Consider the following 14,283-nt stretch of genomic DNA (forward strand, 5'->3'; position numbering starts at 1 on the left):
TTTTTTTCCCTGATGGTACATTATCCATCTCTTTTACTGTATCATGTAGACATTCTCCCAAGAGGTAGCCAACATGATCTTGGCCCATGGGCTTAGATTACTCTATCAAAATATTCCTCTGACTCGTGTGCTTCCTCCCTTTCTCCATCACTTTTACACACACACACACACACACACAAACATATCTTCGCTCTTTGTCTCTCTCTTTTCTCACCAGTTAATCGTACCTGGTTGACATGAAAAAGTCACCAGAATTGTATCTTTGTCTTTAATTAACCGTGTCAGTAGGAACAGATGTTATATATTGGATTAGAGTACACCCTATGTGCTCTGTAGTGGGAGATGTGACCCTACTGGAAATAAGTATCAGATGGCTTTTTTTTGGCTATCCTTGGTCAAATTGACTTACTGATTATCATTGATTGTATACCCTTATTGTCTTGGTATATTATTTATATACTACACTATCTAGGTACAGTCTAAGAAACAACTATTGTACCAAGTTTTGGTGAATACATCGCGGAAAAGTAAAGCCATCTGACACACACATCTGTGTACCTTGTAAACAGTTGGCAGACCTGTGGAACCTTGGAAAGGGTAGTCAGTTTCACCATTGATTCACATAAATACTTACTTCTTCCAATGATCATTCATTATTGCCAATACAGTATGTGTCTATATTTGACAACTACTGTAGAGTATTACCGTATATACTTGAGTACAGTTTGAGTTTTTATGATCAAATTATTATGCAAAAAGTAGGGGTGAACTCTATACATACACTATTTTTGAGGGGTTAAAATTCATGCATTACCATGGGTCATTTATGATGAATGATAGCTATCCAGTACATGCTCACAGTAGGCTAACCTTTCCAGTAAGCTCCTATATCCAGGGCTTGCTTACCGTACCCGTAGATTCTTATCTTTATGTTGCTACATGAAGATCAGAACCTCGCTCACTATATATGCCACTTTGCATCTGTTTACATTGCTGGTGGCATTGTTACCAAATTAAACTCATTACTGTAGCCACATCCCCATGCTCTCTCCTAATTTTGGGTAGATATACATAATTTTTTCAATTTCCTTTTTTTCGGTTTCATACACACAAAATCCTACCTACAGAATGTGTAAAAAAAAAAAATAATAATCATAAGGGCAGCGGGCATCCGCTGAGAGGAGGGACTGGAGCAGAGTCACGTCCAATCATATATAATGGAGTCAAGGCCTCCAAGTACTTGGCATCAGTTGACACTGCAGTTATTGGGCGGCTGTTGACGATCACTTCTGCCTCACTGAATAATGTCTGTAGTCGCTCATCGTCAGCCACTTGAGACCCGACGATTGCCCGAAGCACCTTACGCACTGTACGGATTTGTCTTTCCCATATACCTCCCATATGAGATGCTGCAGGGGGATTGAACACCCACTCCACCTCCTTCTTCAGATGTTGCTGTATGTGCTTGTCTGCCATCCAGATGCGAGCAGCTGCCCTGAGTTCTTTGCAGGCCCCAACCATGTTTGTGCCATTATCTGAGCGGATGCGTTCAGGAGTACCTCGGTGTGCCATGAAACGGGTGATTGCATTGATGAGAGCGTCGGCATCAAGAGATGGACTGCACGGGTTGTCAAGCATGTGAACAGACACCCATAGCGCTTGGCTGTCTTGCGCCCTTGTTTGGTCTGGAACAGACCAAAACAATCCAATCCTGTGAAGGCAAAGGCTTTCCTGGGCAGGTCTGATGTGCTGGCAGCACGGCTTCTCTTTGATGCATGGACACCCGGTTGTTGCGACGGCAGACAGTGCATGCCTTGTAAATCTTATCTTTGCAATGAGCCCCATTTCTTGTTGGTACCGCTCTCTCTGTATCACTCTAAAAATTGCTGTCTTGGCTTGGCGTAACTATGACACACTTAACACGGTGATGTGTGCTGTTGGTGTTTTATCTTTGAGCACGTAACCCTCCGGATCCAAGCTGCTACTCCTTTGAAGCTAGAGCCAAGAAGAGTACTTTTCCCACAGGCACTGCAAGGGTTCTTTGGTCCTGTCTACTATGGAGGTCAGTGAAGTCACATCCCCTTTCACTTCAGGATCGCCCTCGAGCTCCATGTCAACCTGCGGTGCCTTTGGCCAATACTCAGGAGGTACCATTATAAACCTTGGACCCTGGATCCAACGACAATCCTCCAGCATCTGAGAAGCGGTTACTCCTCGTGTTACATCATCTGCTGGGCTCTGCTCTGAGCTGACATGTCTCCATTGCCTCATGTCCGTGACTTCTCTGAAAGACGACACTCTGTTTGCAATAAAGGTGTGGAAGTGTTTCTCAGCATTACCAATATACTTCAACACTATCGTCCACCAGTGGTACACTGAGTTCATGCCGCACTGTTGTGTCAGCATGCGCTGCCAGTACGGCAGCACAAAGTTCTTGCCGTGGTATTGTTTGTTGCTTTAAAGGTGCTAGTCGGCTCTGCCACTGCCACACACAAAGGAACAGTCGAGTCTTCCTTCCTGGTCTACAGTCTTCAGGTAGGTGACAACTGCATAAGCTGATTGTGAAGAGTCGCAGAAGTGATGCAACTGAGCAGAAGCAGTGCGGCTCAGACCAACTTATGTATAGCAGCGTGGAATCTGGAAGTCCTGCAGCAGTTTCAGGTCCGACAACCAACACTGCCACAAGACTAGGTTGTGGTCAAGAAGAGGTACGTCCCAATTTTCTTGTCTCCTGCACTCGTTCTGGAAGATGATCTTTGCCTTGATTGTGAAAGGACAGATGAAACCCAGTGGGTCATAGACAGAGCTTACAATGCTTAGAAGCCCCCTTTTTGTCATAGGCTAGATTTGGACTTTTGCCTTTGCAGCAAACTGGTCCATTTCCAAATTCCACATCACTCCCAGGGCTCTCTCTGTGGGCAAATTGTCATAGGTGAAGTCCACTTCCTTGATACCGGTGTGCCGCTTTCCCATGGGGATTGTGCTGAGAACTCCTTATCCATTTTGTAAGCTTGAATCCCTCTCTTAGCAAGAGTACTTGCAGCTGGTGTGCCATGGAGATTACTTCCTCAGTATCAGTAACAGACACAAGCAAGTCATCCACGTAAAAGCTCTCTCTAGCTCTGGTGGTCGCTACGGGGAATTCTGAAACATAATCCTGGAAAGTTCTCTGCAATGCATAAGTAGCACAAGATGGACTCCACACCCCTCCAAAGATATGCACTGTCATTCGGTAGGCAGTTGGGGGTCCCGGCAGGCTTCTATTTTCCCACCAGAGGAATCTTAGGGCATCCCTGTGTTCAGGGTGCACCTTGACCTGATGAAATATGGCTTCAATATCAGCCATCAGCGCAATCGGCTCCCGACAAAATCTTATGAGGACTCCAAAGAATTTGTTGTTGAAGTCTGGTCCTTGAAGTACCTCGTTGTTTAGTGACACGTTGGCAAATGTTCCAGTACAATCGAAAACAATACGAGTTTTCTCTGGTTTATTTGGATTTAGTACTGGTTGATGAGGCAGATGCCAAGTTCTTCCAGGATTTGCTGTTAGTTCCCCATTTGGCACCTTCTCCATGAAGCCCTTAGTGATCAAATGTTAAATTTCTGCAACATGTCTTAGTTTCAGTTCTGCATTTCTTAAGAGTCATTTCTCAGGCTATTCAGATGCCTGACAACAAGTGATTTGTTGTCCGGTAGGTTAGGTGGTTCTCGCAGGAATGGAATGGGAAACTGGTAGTGTCCATTTATCATCGCACCTGTCGATGACCAGAGTTGGACGACTCTTTTGTCCTCCAGCGACACTGGCGCATCAATTATAGTTTTTTGAAAGGTCATCTCCTCCCAAAAGCGCCTTACTTGTGCCTCTAGACATGTCTCAGCAGGAGGGAGAGTCAGTGGTGAGCCCATGACAGCAAGAGTAGTAACATTTTCATGGGCCATTGGACCATTTACAGTCCATCTGAGTTGAGTCTTCACTGCAAATGGTGCTCCATCTCGTTCTGTCCGGCAATCTAATGGAATCGAGGCTCTTGGACTGTCCTGCCCTATTAGTAGTTCAATGTCTTGAACATCAGACACAGGTGGTATGATTTCTCGAAGATGTTCCCAATCCATTGCATCCATAGTGGACGCTACTGAGTCTCCCAGTGAAGGGGCAAGCGGTCAATTACCTTCGCACTTGCTTGCCTTTGACTTCCAAGTCTATCTCCAATGTGTGTCGTTGTTCTTCATGGGTAAGAGTGTCAATAAAGAGTGACAGTGGTTTTCCATACGTCTTCAATCGCTGCACTAGACTCTTCGCACAGAAGGCCCGATTACTGCCGGAGTCCAGGAGCGCATTTGTTCTTGTCGCGCGCCTCGAGTTCGGCCCCTTTACCTCCACCTTCGATAATGGAAGAGCCACCTTGCTCTTCTTTAGTCTTTGACTGGGTCCTGCCTTTTCCCTCTTGGTTGACTCTCCAGATTCCCAGTATGGTTTCTCACGTCAGCCACCATCTTCATAACCTCATGACCTTTTGTCGCTTCGTTCATGCCAATCATCTTGTTGTGTAGGTTCCGACCTTTCTCTCTTGCTGAGGTGATTCCTCTTGATTGAGTAGTCAAATGTGTCCCTAGGCCGTTCATCACGGTCACAAGACTTATTCTTATCTGTTTCTTGGCTCTGGCGTCTATATTCATACCTTTCTCTTTGCATGGACTTGCGAGAAAGTTGTAACCATCTGGAGTGTAACTCAGAACACCCATCAATGTCACACGGTGAGTATCCCGCCAGATACGCTGTCATGTTTTTGGGTGTATCAGTGGTAGTAGGAGTGGATTATATTATATAAAGATAATAATATGTCGTATTTCTTATTTCTTACCGTAGAGTTCGATACCTTCACACTGGTTACTTACAGGAGATTATGGCGTATCTACGTAGAAGTTCACTCCACCACTTGACATTCCATGATTTATACTTGATAAATGATGATTTAATGAATTCATTTAATTTTCAACATCCATCTAAGTTATTGGTTATACTTTGTCATAACCAATCAGTCATTACCTTTAGTAATAATAAGATAGGATCACAGATACAGGCAGATAATTGCACTTACATTTATTTGTCAAGCTTCCATACAATGATTTACAATTTGCATGGATATATGATTCACTCACGTTCACGCTGTAATAAAATTAATCTTCTAAAACAGGGAATTTCCAACTTGGTGACACATGTGATTACTCTACTGTGGGTGTGACTTAACAGAGCCTTAATTCTTCAAGTGATACATTTACTGCCAGCCTGGATTGCTTTGTTACAACCAGGCTTCATCACAAGAACTTCTTTCCACGGCCATAGTAACAAAAAGTACTCTTGGGTTACCACACATTGTCTCGCGTCACTGACAGTCACTGTAGACGGTTATCGCGGCAAGGAGAACTGGTGAGCGTTACTTGAATTAACCATTTAGGTGCAATAGACCAGCCTGGATTGCTTTTGTCGCAACCAGGCTTCCACACGTGATATTTCCATGGGGATAACAAACCTAGGTTAACACACTTAGTCTTGTGTCGATCACGGTCACTGTAGACGGGTGTCATGCAGGAGAACTCTGTAAGCGTGAATTAATTAACCATTTACTGTAGGTTTGATAGGCCAGCCTGGATTGCTCTTGTCGCAACCAGGCATCCACACGTGATATTTCCACGGGGATAACAACCTAGGTTAACACGCTTAGTCTCGTGTCGACGACGGTTCACAGGACAGAGTGGCGGTGGAGGACTCTGTGTGGTGTGGTGTCCCGCCCCCTTTCTGGAGGGAGAGGATGGAGACGACATCTTAACTAACCCATGGCTCAGGGGATACTACTTAAAATGAGGTTTTTGGGTGTGAAGCGATGAACAGTACAACACTGTTTCACTGCCCACCCCCCTAAAGGCTGGCTAACATACACTAATTGAAAAATACATGTCCCAGTTATGCCTCGCCGGGCGTCTTATCTCTGGTAAAACAAACTTTGGAGTTGGTTGCGTGGGTAAGCCTAACGCAACCCATGACAACGCATTGGCCTGGTGTCCCTTTCTGAGACACGGGAAGCAGTAGCGCAATCGTTGCACAGTTCGGGTTTCTTTCAGATACTGCCATAGTATGAAACTTGTGGCAATGATTTAAGTTATGATCTTCTGAGCAGAGCGAGCAAGCCTTGCGCTCTGCGCCCGTGACAGCCAGCCCTACAGCATGCCTGCTAGCATTATTGCGGCACATTGTCTGTCTCTGGCTCCCCTTGTTTCTATGTATGCCTCTCTTGCATTTCTAGTGGCCTTCTGTATGAAAACCCAGAGATATTCTAACCCTGGTTCCTTTTTCTCCTTGAGCTTGAAACTCCTCCATTTGCTTGGGTATTTCTCTCGCAAGTGACTGGGTAACTTTTCAACCAGCAACTATTTCCCCAATAGATTGTCAATTTGCCACAGTGCACTGTAGGGCTCTAAGTTACAGATACATACATTCAGCCTGTCTGCTAGGCATTGAAGTCCCTCCCTGTTATTAGTACGCACTGAAGGGGTCAACATCAGGTCCTGAATCTGTTCACGAATAAAGGCATCTTCTCCACCAAATCATATCCGCAGTGTTTTTAGAGCCCGTTGATAGCCGTTTTCTACAGTACTACTGTATGTGAGTATAAGTGGTCTTGAATTTCTTAGGAACAAGCCTGCTGCAGGATGTGCATTTTTTCAGGATCAGACATCTGGATCTTGTCTACAGCATCATTGAAGCAACGCATAAAGCTCAAATACTCGCGACGGCTTTTCCCTTTCAAGGTAGGAAGGCGTATGTCTCAGGAGTGCAAGGCTGACATAACCCTGTCCAGCACCTTCCATGGTTCCTTACTCTTTATATCTGCAGACTGTGATGGGTATAACCTCATTTTGCCAATAGTAGCCTCTTTCTTGGGTGTGGTCGTATCACCTTGGTTTCTTCCATGGCTCCTCTTTTCCCTTACCGGTTGATCCTCCTCCCCAATGAGGCCGTGCATCTGCCTCAAATTTGCTCTGTTGGGTCTTCTTGACAGGGCCATTACCCTTCCTTGTAGCTACAAGTTTGACTATACTTGTTTTGGAGATGAACTCTTCAATGTAGCTTTCCAGACCTTCCATCAGTGCATTCCTCCAATGGTCTCTGGTTTCTGGGTTTTGGCTAGTTCCTGGTTGGGGTGAGTCGTGCCTATTGCTGACAGATGGTACACTTTCCAGTTCATCTTACTCTTCCATTGTGGGGCCAGCTAGTAGTGGTTGTTCATCGTTTTCCACATCTAGATCAATTTCTTGTGGCCACTCATTGTTTTCTATGTCCGCCATTTCGTCCGGTTGGGTGAGGTTGTTTGTGATTTGTGGTGGTGCATGGGCACAGTTCAGCTGGTCCTGGCAATAGCAAGCAAGCGCACACTGATGTGCCTGGGGGCTGGTTTGGCAATAACAGCAAGTGCACTGATGTGTCTGGGGGACTGATACAAGCGCACAGTTCTGCTGTGCCTTGGGAGTTGGTACACCCGCACACTTCTGCTGTGCCTTGGGGTTTGGTACAAGCGCACACTTCTGCTGTGCCTTGGGAGTTGGTAAAAGCGCACTTCTGCTGTGTCTTTGGGGTTGGTACAAGTGCACACTACTGCTGTGCCTTGGGGGTTGGTACAAGTGCACACTACTGCTGTGCCTTGGGGGTTGGTACAAGCGCACACTTCTGTTGTGCCTTGGGGTTTGTGGTTCTGACACTTGAGGTACACTTGCTTTAGTTGAGTATATAAGTTGTTTTGTGAGTAGCTCCAACGATCATATACCTTCTACCTCTTCTACCTGTACACTGATGAAGTCTTAAAACTAGATCAAGCTCATATCACCCTTGCAAACTAGGCAAAGACCAAAGATCACATGACCTCAACCATTACCTTTTGGCTGTATGGAAATGAGATGTGTAATTCTAGCAGCGCTGTTCCATCAGACCGTTCTAACAGATTAAATCCAATTCATTATTGATACAGGTCTTACTTACGGCATGGTTTCAGATACCAGTGGTTTTGTTTACTAGATAATCGAATGTATATTTGTATCATATGAACATTACCTCTCTAAATTTCATTACAAGCCAAGTCAGAGGGCAGGCGCTTAATCGTCTTCCTCTCTTTTGTTGTTTGATATCCTCTTGCAGGGCATATATAATGCTCTGTCAATAAACCGTTTAAGTATCAATATCACTATCGTCAACAAACATATATACTGCTCATTAAACAGTATAAGTATCAATATCGATATTGCCGATAATTCTCCATTTGAAACTGAAGAATATAAGACCCTGGCTGTAACTGTTTATTAATGTACATATACATTTTAATTAATGCTTACGAAGGTAAAACAAAAATTATACCCACCAATAGTGGTAAAGCTGAAAACATAATGACATATTGACATAGCCAATGTTGTTGAGTTTTTACTCAAATGATGACAAAGTGCCTAAATTGTCAGTTCTCTCTCTTAGCTTTTGAACCAGCACTACCATCACTTGCTCTCTTGTTCATGTTGAATAGGGGTGCAAAAATGCAGTAAAATACCTGAGAAAGTTTTTATCCTGATTTGGTTCAAATATGTGGAAAAGAAAAGCCCGCCAAGCAGCAACTGGGTTTTTTTTGGGGGGGGGGGGGAACCCCCTACCTCCTGTGCAAGGTGAAGCGCAGAAGCGTTCACAGTGCCCAACAGGGAAGCATGCTAAGTTCTTGCTTGCCTTTATGTCTCATGAGTTAAGGGAGTAGAAGCCTGAAGAGTCAATGGTTTTTATGTCATTAAGTTATTGGAAGCTCCAACAATTTTACTTGAATACGAATTTGCAACTTTTCAATTTACAACAGGTACCTACTTACTGCTAGGTGAACAGGGACCAAGGGGGCTAGGAAGAGTGTCCAAACAACTTCCGCCGGGCCGGGAATCGAACCCGTGACATCTTGCTTGTGAGGCAAGAGCGGTACCGCTCTACCACCAGCACCCCACTGTTTCTGTTAGTGACATCACCAGACTGGCAACCTGGAAATGTTTGTGTGCAAGGCTTTCTTTTATGCTTAGTATTTGTACATTACTGTACAGTATATTAGTTATTATTTATATGTGAAAATGTAATTTTATTTCATTTTTTATTCTCTATTTTTCATCGTAATCAAATGAAATAACGATGCAAATGGAATCAGATCATAAACTAAGCAGGGTTTTAAATATGAATCATCATGATTCAAGGTTTTCCATATAAGGTAGAACCATCATTCGTTGAACAACTGAAAGCTTGTATCTATAGTATTTCCATGCCAACCTGACCCATAAGCCACACCCCTCTTCTATACTAATAGCTGATTGGTTCATAGATTATTCAAACTAAATGTGTTCATAATTGGTAAGCAGACCTGTTATTCTCTAAAATAATGTTAAATATCTGGACTATCAAAATGTAAATGATTTCAAGGCATTAGCTCTTCAAAGAGGTTGTTAGAAAATTTTAAATGTTTATCATAAAAGGTCGATATAAATACAGTACGCGTGTCCGAGGGGAGGTAAAATGCTCAGAGGAACCAATCAGCTATTTGTAGCTATAAACGAGGGGTGTGGCTTATGGGCCAAGTTAGCGTGGAAAGGGTATAGTTAGGCATACCTACTGTCCTGATGTACTCGTGGTTGCACATTTAGTATACTACTCGGTTCATTGGCTAGGCTGGGAAAATAATTGTTTCTTAGACTGTACATTGTTTATAGTATACCTACACTGTATTGGCACATAGTTTGTGTACCTGCACTGTCATGTACAATTATACTGTACAGCATTTTATACCTACATTGCCTATACTGTATACCATTATACATGTTGAATCAATGTAAACTTTTATGATGATCTATAATGAATAAGTATTTAACTATCTGTCAATCTGTCTTTCTTGTTTGTTTGTCTACCTACCTACCTACCTACCTACCTACCTACCTACCTACCTACCTACCTACCTACCTACCTACCTACCTACCTACCTACCTACCTACCTACCTACCTACCTACCTACCTACCTACCTCCTCCCTCCCCTACTCCCTCCCTCCCTCCCCTCTCTCCCTCCCTCCTCCCTCCCTCCCTCCCTCCCCTCCCCTCCTCCTCCTCCCTCCCCCTCCCTCCCTCCCTCCCCTCCCTCCCTCCCTCCCCCCTCCTCCCTCCCTCCCTCCTCCCTCCCTCCCTCCCTCCCTCCTCCTCCCTCCCTCCCCTCCCTCTGTCTGTCTGCCTGTCTGTCTGTTTTTCAATAATTTTTTATATTTCTGCTGTGAAAAATCCTTAATTTTTTTTTTCAGGCTTTGTACAGCATTCTGCAGTATGTTATTCCTCAAGTGTCTCTGCAGACTGAAGTAACACCGCTGTTAGAAAGAATTTATTTATCATTATTTGTTGCCTTGACAAGTGAAAAATTACCATCTGATTGTGCTTTGATAACTGCAACATCCCTCTGTCTCACTGTTTCTTGTCTAAAAACAGAGAATTTTGAAGTTGAATTTCTGCATATGTTATCAACCCTCCATGAATTGCAGTTGAATGATACTGGAAAACATTCTGAATGTTCAGTCGAAGGGGTATTAGAGTCTTTTAAAAAAGGTGATAAACCCTTGAGAGAGAGGCTTGGAGATATTAAACCAGCATACCCAGTTGCATTGCTGCTTCATGGTCTTTTCAATTCAGATGTGCAATGGATATATAATTATGGAAACTGGAGTGATATATTCTTGAAATTACAATCAGCACCAGGGAAAGAGCATGGTAATGACTCTTATTTGGATTACAACCCAAGCTCAAGGCAGTGTGATAAACAACCTCACCCACAAGACAGCAATGTTGGTGAAGTTGGAGGCATTTTCTTATATGAGATTTACATAGTCATCAGAAAGCTGTGTAAAGGTGCTACCAGTTATACATTTCAGGCTTTTCAGGTAAGGAAGAAACTCACTCATAAGGGAAGAGATACCCCTAGTTGACAAAATAGGTTGGTTTATACTACGGGTATATTAAAACTTCTTCAATAATAAATATATATACACAATTACTGAGTAAGTGGAGCATAACTAAAAAAAATTTTTTTTATCTTTTTTTATATAGTGAATCTCCTGAAAATGTCATGGGAATAAGTATCGGTGGGAGTACAGGTTGACAACCCCTTATTTGAAATTACGAAAACCTCTGAAAACCGATTTTTTTTTTTTTTTTTTTTAAACAGTGATTAGCCCACCCGGGCACAGGTCACTGACCCACATCGGGGCCTGGGGGGCGAAAATTTAATAATAATTATAATAATAATAATAATAATAATAATAATAATAATAATAATAATTATTATTCATAGTAAATATAATTTATAATAAAAATAACTAAAATAAAATAATAATGATAACAATAATAATAATAAAATAATAATAATACAATTAATTATAATAAAAATAATAACAATAATACTATAATAAAATAATAATAATAATACAGGTAATAATAATAATAATAATAATAATAATAATAAAGAAATACAAGAATGAAAAACAGATCAAAAGTGAGAAACACGACCTAAACCTATGAATAATTATTATTATTATTATTACTATTATTATATAATATTATTATATTTTCACCTCCTATGCCCCAATATGGGTCAGTGACCTGTGCCCGGGTGGGCTGATCACTGTATAAAAAAAAAAAAAAAAAATAACCATTCCGAAATCCGAAAAATTCCGAAATCCAAAATGCATCTGGTCCCAAGGATTTCGGATAAGGGATTGTCAACCTGTAGCAGCAGTAATGTGTAGTTGAATGAAAAATAATATATCTAAAAAGACTTTCATAGATATTTAGTAGATATTTAAGGATTTATTTTTTACCTAGATTGTTAATGTGAAGTAGAATGTTGCTTCAATCACATTATTATTTTTGGCAATTTTTTAAGTCATAATTACAGGAGAGGTGTAAAAAAGAATACATATTGGTTTGTTCAAATCTAATTTACATAATTTATTGAGATAATTAAGGGTAATGATCTTTTGTACGAAGGTAATACATTGCCCTTCAGAAGGCACTGCTCCTGGTCTACAGAGTTAAAAAGATTGTCAAACTAATTAGTGGTTGCATATGAGTTTTTTTTATTTTATGATTTACAGGTACAAACAGTCATGAACAAAAGTCCTGTCGCCTCTTTTGCTGCTCCACGAACCCCGAAATTCAGACTCATGAACCCAAATCAACCATTGACAGAATAATGCACCTGTGTCTAATACTTCAGGTTCACAAGTCTGAATCTCAGGGATCGTGGAGCAGCAGGAGAGGCGGCAGGACTTTTGTTTGTGACTGTACACGTACTGTACTTGAAAGTGATCTGTGAGTTCCATGCTGTTCAATCACATGGCAGAAGCTGCCTTTGCCAGAGGGTCTGGGTATGTTTAAGGGTAGATCATGTTACACTCAAAGTCAAGAATTTCTTCAGATCAGGGATTGAAGGATACATCCGACAGTATACATACTGTACTGTACTTAATTGTTCAAAACCTTTTTAGCCATAAGAATGAAGTTTGCACTCATGGGGAGGGATTTTTGCTAATTTGCAATGCATTCAGAACATTTTTCCCAATTATGACTCCTTATCTTAAGCTGGTTTAAATGTCATAGGTCTTATGTGAACTGTCGTAGGACATAAACTGTAGGTTGATGAACAAAATTTTCTTTTTTATGCTGAGGACATGAACAAGAGATGTATATTATCACCCTCCACCCTAGAAAAAATTCATGAACTAGAAGGGAATTGAGGGCTGGGGTGTGAAATCCCATTTAGTCATGCTGAGGTTTATGGTGGGTAAACCTGAGAGTTAGAATAATTCCTGATCTAGTGCTTCATTGATTATATAGACAACAGCTGAAACTAGATTGAAATCCAGATTTGGTGTTGTTTCAACGAAATGATAAAGGTTATAGGTGTTTTATTTGTAGGAAAACAATATCTGTTTTGATAGCTTATCTGGAGTTTACATGCATCTTAGGCACTGACAGCCTTTGCCTGCTTTGTGATGTTTGGTCATACATAGGTCAATTGTTGTCTTGTTGGCCATAGAATTGGATTTTATATCTCAATCCTTGATTTTGTCAGGTGCTGCGTTTGTGGCTGACTTGCGTGAGGGAGTTGGGCAACAGGATGCGGAAAGACTATGATGAAGTGCTAACACAACATTTCCAAGAGTGTTCAGTGTCTGAAGGGTGTAATGATTATAATCTGTATCACTATAAAAAAAATCTACCATCTGGAAAATGGATATTTACTACTCTGTCCAATCAGGATACTGTGTTTCATCTGTTGAATTCTAATTGGGAGAATCCCTCAAAGGGTATGAATAATGAGACTACTGTACCAGTTCGTTGTTTTATATTTTTATTTACTCATCACCTCTGATTTATATTTTGATAAGTACTGTATTGCCTATTTACAACTTCAAGTAGGCTTAACACTTTATTGATGATGAAGATATTTTATCTGGTTTCTTTAACAATTTTAAAATCACAATAGTATTGTTATATACTGTACTGTACTACACACACACACACACACACAGTAATATCTCCGTTAGCCGGAATCCCTCAAACCCGGAAATCTCTGATAGCCGGAATTGAAATTTGCTTAGAAAATCATTCCCAAAGCTGGAATTTTCCAAAAATTTACGGCTTTAGGAATAAATTTTCCGAGGTTGAAAATCGAGAGAATTTTCTGAAAATGTCTTGAATAAAGATGAAAGTTAAAGTATTTTCTGGGGGGGGACCTGTCCTCAATGTCAGGTGGAGGTAGGGTGAGGGATTAGTGGTCTCATATTACTGACCTCCTGAGGAATGTCAGGTCGCCCTTTTTGGGTGGGGATTAGTGAGTCTCATGACCTGAAGATGTCTTGAACAAACATAAAACCTAAGTATTTTTAGGGAGATTGTGATAAGTATAAGTTTAAATGAGCAAAGTTGTATCCCTTCAACATTACATTACATAACATTTTAAAAAATGGAGTGAGAAAGCAGAAAGGTGTGGGTGATTAGAGAGATAGAGTGGAAAGGAGTGTTGCCAAGCACTCCTCGACAGCTAATATTTCCGTTAGCCGGAATCCCTCAAACCCGGAACTCTACGATAGTCGGAATTGAAATTTTCTCAGAAAATCGTTCCCAACGCCGGAATTTTCTGGAAAATTCTGGCTTTGGGAATGATTTTACGAGGGGCAAATTT

The 14,283-nt window shown here is 41.5% G+C and overlaps 1 protein-coding gene across 2 annotated transcripts in view; it reads left to right on the plus strand.

Moving 5' to 3' along the window:
- The window catches only part of LOC121855325, a 66,291-nt gene that overhangs the window by 17,418 nt on the left and 34,590 nt on the right, over positions 1-14,283 (plus strand). For both annotated transcript variants that reach the window (XR_006086772.1, XM_042350218.1), the window contains exons 5-6: positions 10,349-10,978; positions 13,171-13,405. Coding sequence is in view for 1 of the 2 variants with exons in the window: in XM_042350218.1 (XP_042206152.1) it covers positions 10,349-10,978; positions 13,171-13,405 (865 nt within the window). In the remaining variant the exon portion in view is untranslated. The remainder of the gene's footprint in view (positions 1-10,348; positions 10,979-13,170; positions 13,406-14,283) is intronic.

The sequence above is a fragment of the Homarus americanus genome, unplaced genomic scaffold, assembly GCF_018991925.1.
Source record: "Homarus americanus isolate GMGI-L3 unplaced genomic scaffold, GMGI_Hamer_2.0 scaffold32133, whole genome shotgun sequence".
Lineage (NCBI taxonomy): Eukaryota > Metazoa > Arthropoda > Malacostraca > Decapoda > Nephropidae > Homarus > Homarus americanus.